The 12,825-nt window shown below is 35.0% G+C and overlaps 1 protein-coding gene across 6 annotated transcripts in view; it reads right to left on the reverse strand.

The window, feature by feature from the left end:
* The window catches only part of LOC110100456 (protein SDA1 homolog), a 36,198-nt gene that overhangs the window by 5,806 nt on the left and 17,567 nt on the right, over window positions 1–12,825 (reverse strand). Inside the window, exons 5-14 of one of the 6 annotated variants that reach the window (XR_003702179.1) lie at window positions 11,484–11,579; window positions 11,339–11,398; window positions 10,845–10,919; window positions 10,703–10,756; window positions 9,543–9,656; window positions 8,772–9,467; window positions 8,377–8,511; window positions 8,044–8,262; window positions 7,767–7,950; window positions 7,242–7,349 (exon numbers count right to left, since the gene is read on the reverse strand). Coding sequence is in view for 4 of the 6 variants with exons in the window: in XM_028698912.1 (XP_028554745.1) it covers window positions 7,242–7,349; window positions 8,377–8,511; window positions 8,772–9,467; window positions 9,543–9,656; window positions 10,703–10,756; window positions 10,845–10,919; window positions 11,339–11,398; window positions 11,484–11,579 (1,338 nt within the window). In the remaining 2 variants the exon portion in view is untranslated. Of the gene's footprint in view, window positions 1–7,241; window positions 7,350–7,766; window positions 8,274–8,376; window positions 8,512–8,771; window positions 9,468–9,542; window positions 9,657–10,702; window positions 10,757–10,844; window positions 10,920–11,338; window positions 11,399–11,483; window positions 11,580–12,825 lie in introns of those variants that run through there. The other 5 variants (XR_003702180.1, XM_028698912.1, XM_020827968.2 and 2 more) reach the window with 5 other exon arrangements.

Consider the following 12,825-nt stretch of genomic DNA (forward strand, 5'->3'; position numbering starts at 1 on the left):
TATCTTGGATCTATTGTTCAGAATGATTGTGAAATAGATGGGGATATTATCAGCAGAATTCAAGTTGGATGGTTGAAGTGGAGGAATGCATCGGGTTTGTTATGTGATAGAAATGTACCCCTCAAACTTAAGGGTAAATTCTATAAGATGGTAGTGAGACCTGCAATGCTTTATGATGCTGAATGTTGGCCATTAAAAGAGAAGCATAATACTAAGTTACGTGTGGCAGAGATGAGGATGCTCAGGATGAGTGGCTTTACCCTTAGAGATAGGATACGAAATGAGCATATACGTGAAAAGGTTGGAGTAGCTCCAGTAGAAGATAAGATTAGAGAGAGTCGCCTTAGATGGTTTGGTCACATAAAACGGCGGCCTTCCAATGACCCGATTAGGAGAGTAGAAATATTAGATTTGACTTATATTAAGAAAGGTAGAGGCAAACCTAAAAAGACTTGGTTAGAAAATATTAGGAATGACCTTTCTTTATTAGATTTAAACGAGAATTTGACCTTTAATAGTACACAATGGAGAAAAATGATTCATATAGTCGACCCCACTTAGTGGGATAAAGGCTTGATGTTGTTGTTGTTGTTGGACAAAAAAACATATATTGTTTAGGCTTTCATCCTGATAACTACTAGTCACTAGATTGTTTGTTAGAAGAACTTTTACTCTATTTCAGGTTTTTTTTATGAGGACTCTTTTAAGTGGACTCATTATTTTGATGCTAATGTAAAATAGACAATTATTCTATTTGGAATAATTTCCCCATGATAAGAGTTTATTTTATGAATCATATCACTTTGTCTTTCATTGCTTCTATTTTTGGAAGGGCTTTGCAAATCAATTCGGCTATTTTCTCTTGATAGACCTTCTATAGCATGCAAAAAATATTTCTAGCAAATTTAATAATGAAATATGGTTGGATATTGATATGTCATCAAAACATTATCTTGATTGGGCACGAATCTTGATGCAAATATGACTCAAAAACTTTCAAATTAAATCTGTGACCTTATAAGCTCCGATTTTAACAAACTTATAGTCAAACTGTACGTCTCAAAGAGACGAACCCCCAACGACACCAAAATCGGTCAAATCTAAACCCAGATAGGGGGTCCAAATCAAATGTTTGAAATCTATTTTGAAGCTTCAGATTATTCATTGGATAAACAAATGATATACAAATGTGACATGCTTATAGTCGAATAGAGAGGCTCGATGAGACGAATCCAACGAGCTCAAGATCTCCAAATTATGACATCATTACGACACTCAAATGCTTGATAAGCATGACCGAGGAAGTTGATATCAGTTATCCATTAAAACGCTCTCAAACATGCCCTTGATCTTCTCCCCATTTATTGCTCATGTCACTCCCAAAAAACTATAAATAGACTCCTCATTCTTCGCAAAATAAAGGAGGAAGGAGAAAGAGATGAAAACAAAGGATCTCTCTTGCTTTCTTAAGCTTGCACCACCGACCAGATCTCTTCCTAACCACGATCCACTATGATCACCATCGCCCGCCAACTATGGTCCCTCCGACCATCATCCCCCGCCGACTACGTCCTTCTGACCATCATCGCCCCCCGACTACGGTCCACTCCAATCACCCTCGCCCGCCAACTAAGATACACTCCGACCACCGTCGCCTGCCGACTACGATCCTTCCGAACACCGTCACCCGCCGACTACGGTCAACTCTGACCACAATCAACCACTGACTATGGTTCACTCTGACCGCCGTCACTCACCAAGTTCTGGCTTCTTCACATGTCTGGATACTTTAGGTGCGGCAAGCAATTTGTAGAAGGTGTGTACTCCACACTTGGGCAACTAATGTGCAATATGATGCAGAAGAGGACCTTTCTCTTTTCACCCTCCTAGTGAGGAAGAGAAACTGTACTCATTTTTCACACTCCTGGTGAAGGCATAGAAGCTGGAATCCTTTTTCACTCTCCTGGTGAAGGTAGAGATCTTGAAATTATTTTTCACCTGCCTGGTGAAGGCAATGTACCTCGAAGCTTTTTCTCCTTCCATGAGAAGATAGAGTTTAGGGTTTAGGGTTTAGGGTTTAGGAAAAGTACATTTTTTACTTCTACATAAACTCATATGTACCTAATATGCTATTTGGATGCCCAAAAGTCTTAAATTGAGTACTTTATAGTACATTTGATTTGACTTGGGCACACTAGAAAGTAAGGCCTTGGCATGTTTGCTGGCAAGGCTTATGCATACTGGCATGCAATTCCTTTGCATAATCAAACTTCAGGTCGTGAGCCTTTTGATATTTTAGTTGATTTGTGATTACTTAGGGTTTAGTGAATTTTACATCTGGCCAAGACCCCATGGTTTTTCCCCATTTCAGGAGTTTCCACGTAAAAAACTCTAGCATCGCGTATGAATATTGCAAATCTCTCTCATATATGTCTGTGTGTTAGGTCTTCGTATAAAATTTAGACGCTAAATCTTATATCTCTACCATCGCGAATATTCACGGACGCGACAGATATAAAAAGATCAGATATTTCAGAAGGTGGAATTTGAGAATCTCCCTTCCTTTGGCACTTAAAAAGAAAGCCAATAATAAAGAAGCATAATTATACTAATAATGTTGACATATTGTGATTCCTGCTGCTAAAAAATGAACCCTGCTTGGGTTCCTATAGATCCAGGTCCTCGAATTGAACAGAATCAAATTTAAAATGAGCATAGGGTGAATCATAAAGAGCCGGTGAATCTTAATATGGATTCTAAATCCCTAGCATTGTCACAAGAACAGGATAATAAGCTTGCTTCTATTTTTCCTTGTATTAAAAGGACAAATGTGGAAGGAGTTTCAGAGATGATTATTGGAAGGATTGTGCTTAAAGGTGATACTTCGATGATGACTATGTTGAAAGTAAATCTTAGTCAGAGAAGTTAATTTTTAAAATCTATCAAAAGTTTAGAATATAATGTCAATCAAATTTTAAATATTTTAGAAAAAAATAATCAGCCGTAACTCAAGGGTTTTATGATTGGCTGAAAAAGAAATATAAATATAAAAAGAATGAAGTGTAAAAAGAATACTTGAGTTGTTTGAAAGTGTGTAAAATGAATGCATGAGATTACTTTTTTTTTTTTTTTTATTTGAAGTAAAATGATAAAATTCAAAGAGGGTAGTGGTTGGTGGTGTCGAGCAATGGCAATGGTGACGAATTTATGGTGTATTTGGAACTCACCCAAATATGAGGAATTCCAAATACACCAAAATTAAACTAGAGTGAATTCCAAATGCACCAAATTTTACACAACATTTATTTTGCTTCAAACCAACACCAATATTCTCAATATCCCTGCATTTGAAATAGTTTACACCCATTTTACTTCTAACCAAACAACCGTTAAAGCAAAACTCATCCACCCCCCCTCAACTATTTAATAAGAGCGATAAATTTAAGGATAATTTCAACTGACATATCTCTACTATATTACAATCACGGCCAGAGCTCATATGTTCTTCAATGGCTAAAACACTTGAATAATGAATTATAGGGTTGACTTGATAGAGCACAAACACTCTATTAGCTAAGGCTGATTTGAATTTATCCCTCGACAAATACTCACTCCAAATCTACAATGTACCCTTATACGAAGCAACTTATGGCTGCCGACAAGGATTATTCGATCAGGTTAGGTCAATTAGCTCCTTAAACTATGTAGACTAGAGACCATGACAATCTGAAATGATAGAACTATGAGATCTTGATTGAGTTTGTCATCATTCCCCCCCCCCCCCACTTCCTCTTTAAGTGCAAAGTGGAAAATTTTAAATCTTAAATATTAAAATCCCTAATATTATAATCTAACTAGTTAGTGTCTATTTAATAATTAGCCTTGATCGAAAATGCTCTCTCATCATTGAGAGAAATAATTAAGCATAGGAGCTTGTACCTATGACAAACATGAACTTAGATCTTAAAGTCCTCACCAATAAGGGCAAAATCTCTAGGTAATATCTTATCTCTAACCAATCTGTCTTCCGAAAATTTATCCTAGAACTTAATTCAATTAAAACTCTCCTTAAATCACGTGAAGAGGCCATGGTGCCATAATTTCCTGGAGCACACAAGAAGGCTTTGCTAAGAAGGATTGTGATCATATTGATGCAAGTCCTAAGGGTAGTCTATCTACCTTGAGTAAGAATAAGATGTGAGAAAGGCTATAGAATATTTTATTCGGTTTCTTGGCTCAACTCTACTCAACATAACAAGTTTGAAAATCTTAAGAGAGCATCTTCTAATCATTCTCCTTTCATAATTCAGATTTAAGATTTATAACTATTCTTTTAAGGGGCTGGTGAAAATTCAAAATATGTGGCTACTTCAAAAAGACTTCCTGAGCATAATTCAAGCTCAACCAGACATTTCTTATAAGAGAAAATAATCAAAATGGTCAATTGACTCTTTATGAAAACCAAAATAGTCCCTAACTATATTAAATGACCATTTTATTCCCTCAACCCCTTAAAGATGAACCAAAATAGCCCCATCATAAACTATTTTGATTCCTTTTTAAATACATGAGAACAAAATAATCATTTAATATAATTAGAGATCATTTTGATCCATCATAAAAAGTCAATTGATTATTTTGATCATTTTCTCTTTATCATAGTGGTTCAACTCTTGCTATCCTTCGGCAAGAATTAAAAAAGTTGAACTTATTCTTAAAGGATTGGAAAAAGTCTTTTTTGCAATGTGTTTCAGAATTTGAGGAATTATGAAAATGGTCACTTTTTTATCAAAGTTTATACATTCAGTTTGCCCTAATAATAAAGCTAATCTTATGGTTGTTCAATATAAACTCTTTCATATTCAATATTATGAGGAATTTGAAGGCAAATGACTGGTTTGAAGAAGCTTCAAGATGGTGATAGAAACATTATGCATTTCCATTCTTTTGTAAATATAAAGAGAAATAAGATCAAGATTCTAAAAATTCAAAATCTTTAGGGTATTTGGATTGATGATTCTAAAATAATTAAATAATCTGCCGCTAATTTCTTTTCCAATTTACTATCTCAAGAAAGCGATTATGTTGATTTACCTAATTGTGATGCTATTCCTGATTGTGTTTCAAATAATGTGTCCTTGACTAAAGTGCCTATGGTATGAAATTCAATAAGCTATTATAGGTATCGATGTGGATTCTACTGCTAGTCCTAATGGTTTTTAGTTTATTATGTTTATCATTATCTTATCACTTTAGTTGGTTCCTCCCTAATTTGCATAGTTGTTGGATTACATGAGAGAGGTTGTGGAGTATTCATTTTAAATGAAGTTACCTCCAGTGGATGTAATGAAAAAATAAGAAATTCTCTCACTATTCTACTTTACTACAGTAAAATATTCTTACCCAAATCAAAATAAACACCCCAAGGGGTAAGGTTGGTGCTCACTTCTCACGAGCTTATTCTCCTTAACATAAATTAAAATCTTAAATTCAAGTTCACAAACTAACTTTAAGTATTAAAGTGTCTTCCCGGGGGCAAATCCAAAGTATAGACTCACCATTTCTTGATGATACATGTGCATGAAGTGAACTTACACTAAAGATGGTGTCTTTTGAAATTTTCAATTAGCCTAACATGTTTTTTTGGCATGAAAGAACTGCCATACAGGTTGCAGTTTCTATGTAGAAAGATAATCAGAAGAAGGAAATAAGGTGTAGCCAATCAACTATGGTCTTTCAATTCTAAGGGAGGTTAGAGACAATGCTTGCTAGCAAGAACTCTCACCGTAAATGGAGCTATATTAAATAGTAAATATTAAGAATTTAAAGTCTTTTGAAGCTTCAATGGTTAATGATAGGTCTGAAGAAATACATTTTATGGATGATCTACTCTTGGAGCATGTAATACCTTTAGAAGTGAATGATATCTTATAGCAAACTACCACCACAAGACATAGGCCAAAAGATGCATTATGCAAAGATAAGAAAGGTTATTTACCAAGCAAAACAAAATATACTACAGGAAGCTGAGAAGGTAGCCTCACTCAACTGGAATTTTAATTTCACGGAAGTAAAATTCTCATAAAAGAAAATAATAAAGGGGATGATCAATCTAACGATTCACCTTAAAGAAGACTACAAGAAGAAACATCATACTTGAGAATTAAAACATAAAAGGGTCGGGAGATAAGATCAATTGATTACAAATAGTCCAATTTCTTGATGAAGACTACTGACGATGCTGATTCTCATACCAAACCATTAAACGGAAAAGATAGTCAACAGCATACCATTGGCAAAATAAGATCACTTATACTAATATTCATATTATATCAGTATAAGGATGATTTTTAATTTATAAACCTGCTTTTAACTATAGTATTAGAATAAATTCTAGTGGAATTATATTTTAGTTTAAACTGTCTAATTTGTTATTTGTAGATATGGCTCCCTCTTTTATGGAGGTTGTTTAAGATTTAATAAGATATTATCCCTTGTTATAATGTTCTATAAAGGCCTAATTTGTGGAATAAATTTGGTTTGATCTCTCCCAAAATCTCTCTTTTCTCTCCCTCTCCTCCGACCGATGGGCCTCCAACAGCCCTAAAAGCTATCGTGTCCTCCCTCTACCACCACCTCCATCGTCCTCTCACTACCACCCGATACTTCAAGGTCGTGGCATGACCTGCAAACAATAATATTACAGCTATTCATTTGGGAAAACCGCAAGTTGACTAGTTTTCTAGAGGAGAAACTAAGAATAGACAGAGCTTACTATCTAAAATAAGAAAACTCAATTGAGGCCACCTTAATTTAAATCCTAAGTCATCGGGGTTCCTCTCAAAAGAAGTATTATAACCCTTCCTAACCATTCTAACATCTCAGTGTGGGCTTACACAATAACATTGAGAGATTGACCACATATCCTTCAAAAGCTATGTGATCCAAAAAAATTATTTGTACGATCAACTTCATCCAACCAAAATGCATAAGCACGTAAAACACACAAATTGCAACACTTTTAAGGTACTACTAAAGCATTTTCCTAGTTCACTACATCTTGAAACAAATTTAAAACATAATACCGGAGCATTAAAAAGAAATATTTTGCTTTTATTAAATTGATCAACAAGGACAAAAACAATGAAAAATTGATCCAATTACAACATGCGACCACCGTTGGAAATATTGAAAGTGAATAACATGTCAGAAAAAAACATAAAAATTTTCATAGATCATACCTTTTTCTGTTTCACGGCAGCTCTGGCCTGGTATTGTCCTCTGTCTTCTCTGCCTGCTCTAACCAGGGCTAATCTTTCCTCCTTGCTAAGCTTATTCCTGATGTGTGCCTAAACATCACACAATTGTTGTGTTATATTAAGAACAAAGGATATTATACATGAATAAAAAGACATGAGATTTTATTTTCGCATATGAAATCTAGTGCAAACAAAGGTATATTCATTCATTAATAAAGACATTAGAATTTAGAAATGAATGGACATCACAGTGATCATTTGTTATGATAAATTAATAATATTTTAAAACTTTGACGGTTTGACCAATCATGCAAGACAAATTAATTAGGGGAAAAAAAGGCTAAATAGGAAGCAAATCTAAAAGTATCCACAAAGATTTCTAAAGTTTGTGTATAGAATCCAATCTCCTATGCAAACAATAGGGCAGGATTATCCTTCATGGTGCTCATATTGGTGTTGAATCAAATTCTGAACTGCGCCTCCTAATCTGATTCCAACCAAACTCACCGGAAAGTCGGATCAGCAAGGCGAGCTTGCTTCTTCGGTTTCAATTGAGCAGAAAAATTGTGCCACGCCCCAGGCTACGTTGAGTGGTCTGACGCCAAAGGGCCTTGCCCTTTCTGAGGGCATGATTGGAAAAGCTGGAATTTCGAAACCAAGATGGAAGAGGGACAGAAGATCTAAATCCCACCTTTTCAATGCAAGTAAAATAAACACATATACATATTAGAGAAGCACACTAAAGAGCATGTACTATCAGCTTGCACCTAAAGAATACGCTTGCCTGTCAATATCTCATACTATTTTAATGGTAGGAACTTCCCAGGCATTGTCATCACTACATTAATGACTCTACAACTGAGGTAATTGCTTGTTGTGTGGGCCTTCCAGGGAAGACGAACTATGCCAGAAGCAAGAGAACCCCATCCCTTTCTTTTCTTTTGTAAGTCCTCATGTCACCACACAGGATAGCCACATGGTCGGGCAACAGAGAACCTATCAACTTATTAGGATCTAATATAATAAGCTCAATTTATTTTGTTTGATAAAATATGCATTGGTTGATGAAACTGTAAATTAATTCAAACAAAACAGGCAATTGCATTAGAGAGCTCACTTCTAATTTAGAGGGATCCAAACGTTTTGTGCTGAGCTGCTCAGAAGATGGGATTTTGAAAGTTGTTGATGTAGATTTAGCATCCTTTCCTAAAAGACCATGTTGAGATAATGCCTGCTTTGCTTCTTTACTTGCCTAAGAAATTTAACCCAAAAAATGAAGTTAGAATGTGCGTACAATGTTAGTAGAAGATAATCATCTTATCATTCTATGACCAACCACTATAGATTCATTTATACTGCTTCATTTTATCATAATTAGACTAGTCAAACCTTCCTTTGAAAGCAATGGAAACAATATTCGCATGAACTAGAAAATTTTTGCAGAAGACATAACAAGAATCATCTCAAGTCGATGGCTTGCTATGAATTTAGCGAATCCAGCATCAATGTTACCTTCAGCTTTTTAATACGTTGGAAATCTTCATTAGAAAGAAAGCCGTCAGCTTCATCAGTTGAAGCTTTAGCAGTCTTGATTCCTGCTAGTCTTTTCAGAGCTCGTAGGCTTGCATCTGCGGCATTCAAATTTCCAACATGATCTTCTAGCTTCCTCCTCTTTTTCCTTGGCTCATCTTCCACTTTTTCAACATCGCTGTTTTCAACATCATCACCACTATCATCTTCATTATCTTCATCATACTCAGCAGATGTCTGCTGTGCTTTTATTTCATCTATTTCTTCATAATCACTGGCATCAGCCCAGTCATCATGCTCTGACCCTTCGTCATTACTGTCCAACTCGACACCAGCATCCAAATCATCACTATCATCACTGGCATTGCCATTAAGATTGATTGCATTGCCTTCTTCTCCATCATCTTTAGCAGAACCTTCATCTTCTTTAGTATCAGCATCTTCTTCCAATTCACCAGTAGCCTCATCAGTTCCAAGAGGCCAGGAATGATTTACTTCAATAACAGCATCACCAGTATCCATATCATCATCAGAACTGGTGGTTAGCTCATCCTCATGTTGGAGTAACTCTATACCAGGCACATCACTGGCAATACTAACTTCTCCAAATGCTTTTGGCCTAGCCGTTGGATCAATGGGGCGGCCACGGTCTTTCTTGACCAATAATGATGGGCATATCTACAAACATAAGCAAAATAAAATGCCTGCTTTTTTAATTCAAGGCAAGGATGGCAGTTCAGTAAAATGACAAACTTTGAAATATACCTCTCTGAATAAAGTGATCAAGGAGCGTGCAGCAATTGAAACAGCTTTCTCATGAGACTTCTTGTATAAGGCCAAGTCTTGAAGCAAGTCTTCATTCATCAACTAAGAACAAAAATGAAAGGAAATTAAAATAAAATATAGAACAGCAAAAGGGCAATTCCCATAAAAAGGGTAAGAATTCATGAAGGCAATCCTAGCAACTCCTATGTTGTAAGTAGATAAAAGTAACTCCTGCTGCCCATATTTAAGAGCAATATATGAGGGGAGAATAAAAACAAAATTTACAATACCCGGTAGGAATCATAGTACAAAAACAGAAATACAAGCCTTTTAGTAGAATCGTATAAGTAACAAGTATAATTAGCAATCCTTCAAGCTCATGATGAATGAAAAATGGCATAAAAACTTGAAATTATTGCACACGTGTTGCTTTTATTTGGAGGCCAAACTTTTGATGGTCACCAACAAATTTGGGCAGCCATTAAATTAATAGCTTGAAACTACCTATATTGTAAAAACTTCTACTTTGACTTGTTAAGGCTATATAAAATTTAACACATAAAATATTGCAATATTCTCAAAGGAATTTAAAAAGCCAGATCTATTTCTTTTCCAGTACATGATGTATACAAGCTTTTGGGAAATCCTTCATTCGCCCAATAGCTGAACTTTAACATCAGCTGCATCTCCAAGACCACATGCTGTGATACTCACATCCTATATTTACGACTAAGATTCTTACATGAAAACTTAAAATAAATTATGACATCAAATATTCTTTAAGTACTTGTTCATTCTGGAACTTAATGGAATTTCAAATGCATTAGCATGTGCTTGATGAGGCCTTGTGACTAGATGAGGCAGGCATAAATGGGGTCTTTTGTGCTACACACCCTCAAAACTGGCTTTCCACAAGGCCTATCTGAATGTTTATGGATAAGAGAATATGGCACCTTTCAAGAGATCTACCAATGTGCAATCAAACCCTTCCAGGTAGGATAGGAGATATCAATACTAAAAGCAGTAAGGACAAACTGAAAAACTCAAAACCAAAAGATAATTACAGAAAAGTTTAACAGCAAAGATTTTAAAACATTAACAAACAAGTTCAACAGGAAAAACCAACTGGACAAAGAAAAGAAACATACCAGAGGCATTCTAAGGCACATTTCTCTTACTACATTTAATCCAACGGCGATTGCCTATCGAAACAAAAGCAGATAAAAAAAGTGCACCTTTTGAAGTAATGTGACAGCAAAATATGCACTTAATAAGCCATGTGTGTGGTACCTCAGGACGTGATCGATCGTGCACAAATTGATTAACAATTTGTTTAAACAGTGGTTCCACTGCATCAGGAGGTACCTAACAACAACAAATCAGGAGTGAGACAATTTAATTCAAGTACATAAGAGAAATTAAATAATGAGTTTATGCTAAATATATAAAGCACAGCAGGAAGAGAGTTGGACTTTGTCAGCCTACAGAAAACGTAAGCATTCAATTTTACACTTCGAAATTGAAGACCAATGGTTTGGGAACTGTTGAGATACTCTCTTTTATGTGTCACACCATCAAATCTTTTGTTATTTATTATATAAGGTAACTCCTTGCTTTTGTTTAAATACATAAGAATTACAAGCATATTGGTCTTCTTATTACAATGTTATTTCTGAAAAGTATTAATACATGCAGAAAAGACAAGTTTAATCAAATGAAGCAAGGGAAGTATATTAACTAAATAAAGAAATTTAAAATAGGCCATAAAAGAAAATGACTACAACCTTATCATGGCATGCCTGTATTCCTGCAGCAAGTAAATTTGTCACATCACGCTGATGAGGCTGTCAAATTTTAAACATTCAATCTTAAGAAACACATTTCTCACAAATAAGATCAGACAGATTAACCATTAATGCAGTTCAATACCTGGACATATCTTTGAAGAAACGGATAAAAGTTTAACAAGATTAGGCCGTGCAATCCAATAGTTCTTGCAATTACTTTCAGCATCATCATCCTAACCTGGAAAAACCAAGTTCTGCTAAGTTAAAAAATAATTATTATTATTATATGAAGACATTCATAATAAAAAGGACACATCTCCAAAGAACAACTAATGTTAAAAAAAAAAGGGGTCATCATAATTATTGGCCTTGTCCCAACTATTTAAAGCCAATTTTTATGAATCGGCATTCTCCACTCATTCTTGTTTTGTGTATCATAAAATGTTGTAAAGCTTTCAGATAGCTTATATTTGTGTTATCATAAGATTACCCCATCTTCTTCCTTTTTGACATGAACTTTACATGCTCGTCTTGTTGGTTCTTTCATTGTACATTCGTAAATCACATAAGTTCATTTTCACTACATTATCTTCCGTGGATACTACTCCCAATATCCCCAATATAATTATTTTTCAGTCTATCCTTTCTTGTCCTTTTACACATTCTCATTTCTACCATGCTCAACTTGGCTATCAATGACTTCTTCACCCACGCTCAAATCCCTATACACATTATTTTGATTGTAAGTTTAGAAAACTTATCTTTAACTCTCCATGATATTTGTCGCAAAGTACTATTGAGGCAATTTTTTTATTTTAATCGACTAAATTTAACTTTATATATATCTCAAGTTATATTCCTAGCTCTTCTAAATAAAAAATCCAAAAAATTAAATTTAGGCATCTGATGAGCTTGGAAGTAAAAATAGCAAATAGATAGGAAGAAAATTGCTGATTTTTTATTATCTACTCAACATAAATAAAAGATACAAGTGATCTACTATTCGAGAGGTAGATCGGCTCTCCCATAAACCTTGGACGTCACTAGGAAAAACTCCTAAGAAAACTACAACAAACATAAATCACATAATGAAAACAAAACAATCAAATAACCCTTAAATAAACCATTATATTTCCCTCCCAAATACGAATTCAAATCAACCTTCTTTCCCTTAATAAAACCTTCCTAATTTCCTCCCAAATCTGAATTCAAATCAGCTCTCTTTCGCCAAATAAAACCATTCTAACTCCTTTCCAACAGGGGCGGAACCAGCCCTAACTTTCAGGGGGGGCAAACTTATAAGACATATATGTCGTGGGTCCAAAGAGGCAGTGCCCCCTGGCGGGATTCGACCTGCCAGGTTTTTCGCCTCTAAAGAATTATATATATATATATATATATATACAGAGAGAGAGAGAGAGAATATTGCATGTATATCATATATAGAGAGTGCAGAAACATTTGCAACAATTTACAGAGCTTTA

Source organism: Dendrobium catenatum, unplaced genomic scaffold (genome assembly GCF_001605985.2).
Source record: "Dendrobium catenatum unplaced genomic scaffold, ASM160598v2 fragScaff_scaffold_1179, whole genome shotgun sequence".
NCBI lineage: Eukaryota > Viridiplantae > Streptophyta > Magnoliopsida > Asparagales > Orchidaceae > Dendrobium > Dendrobium catenatum.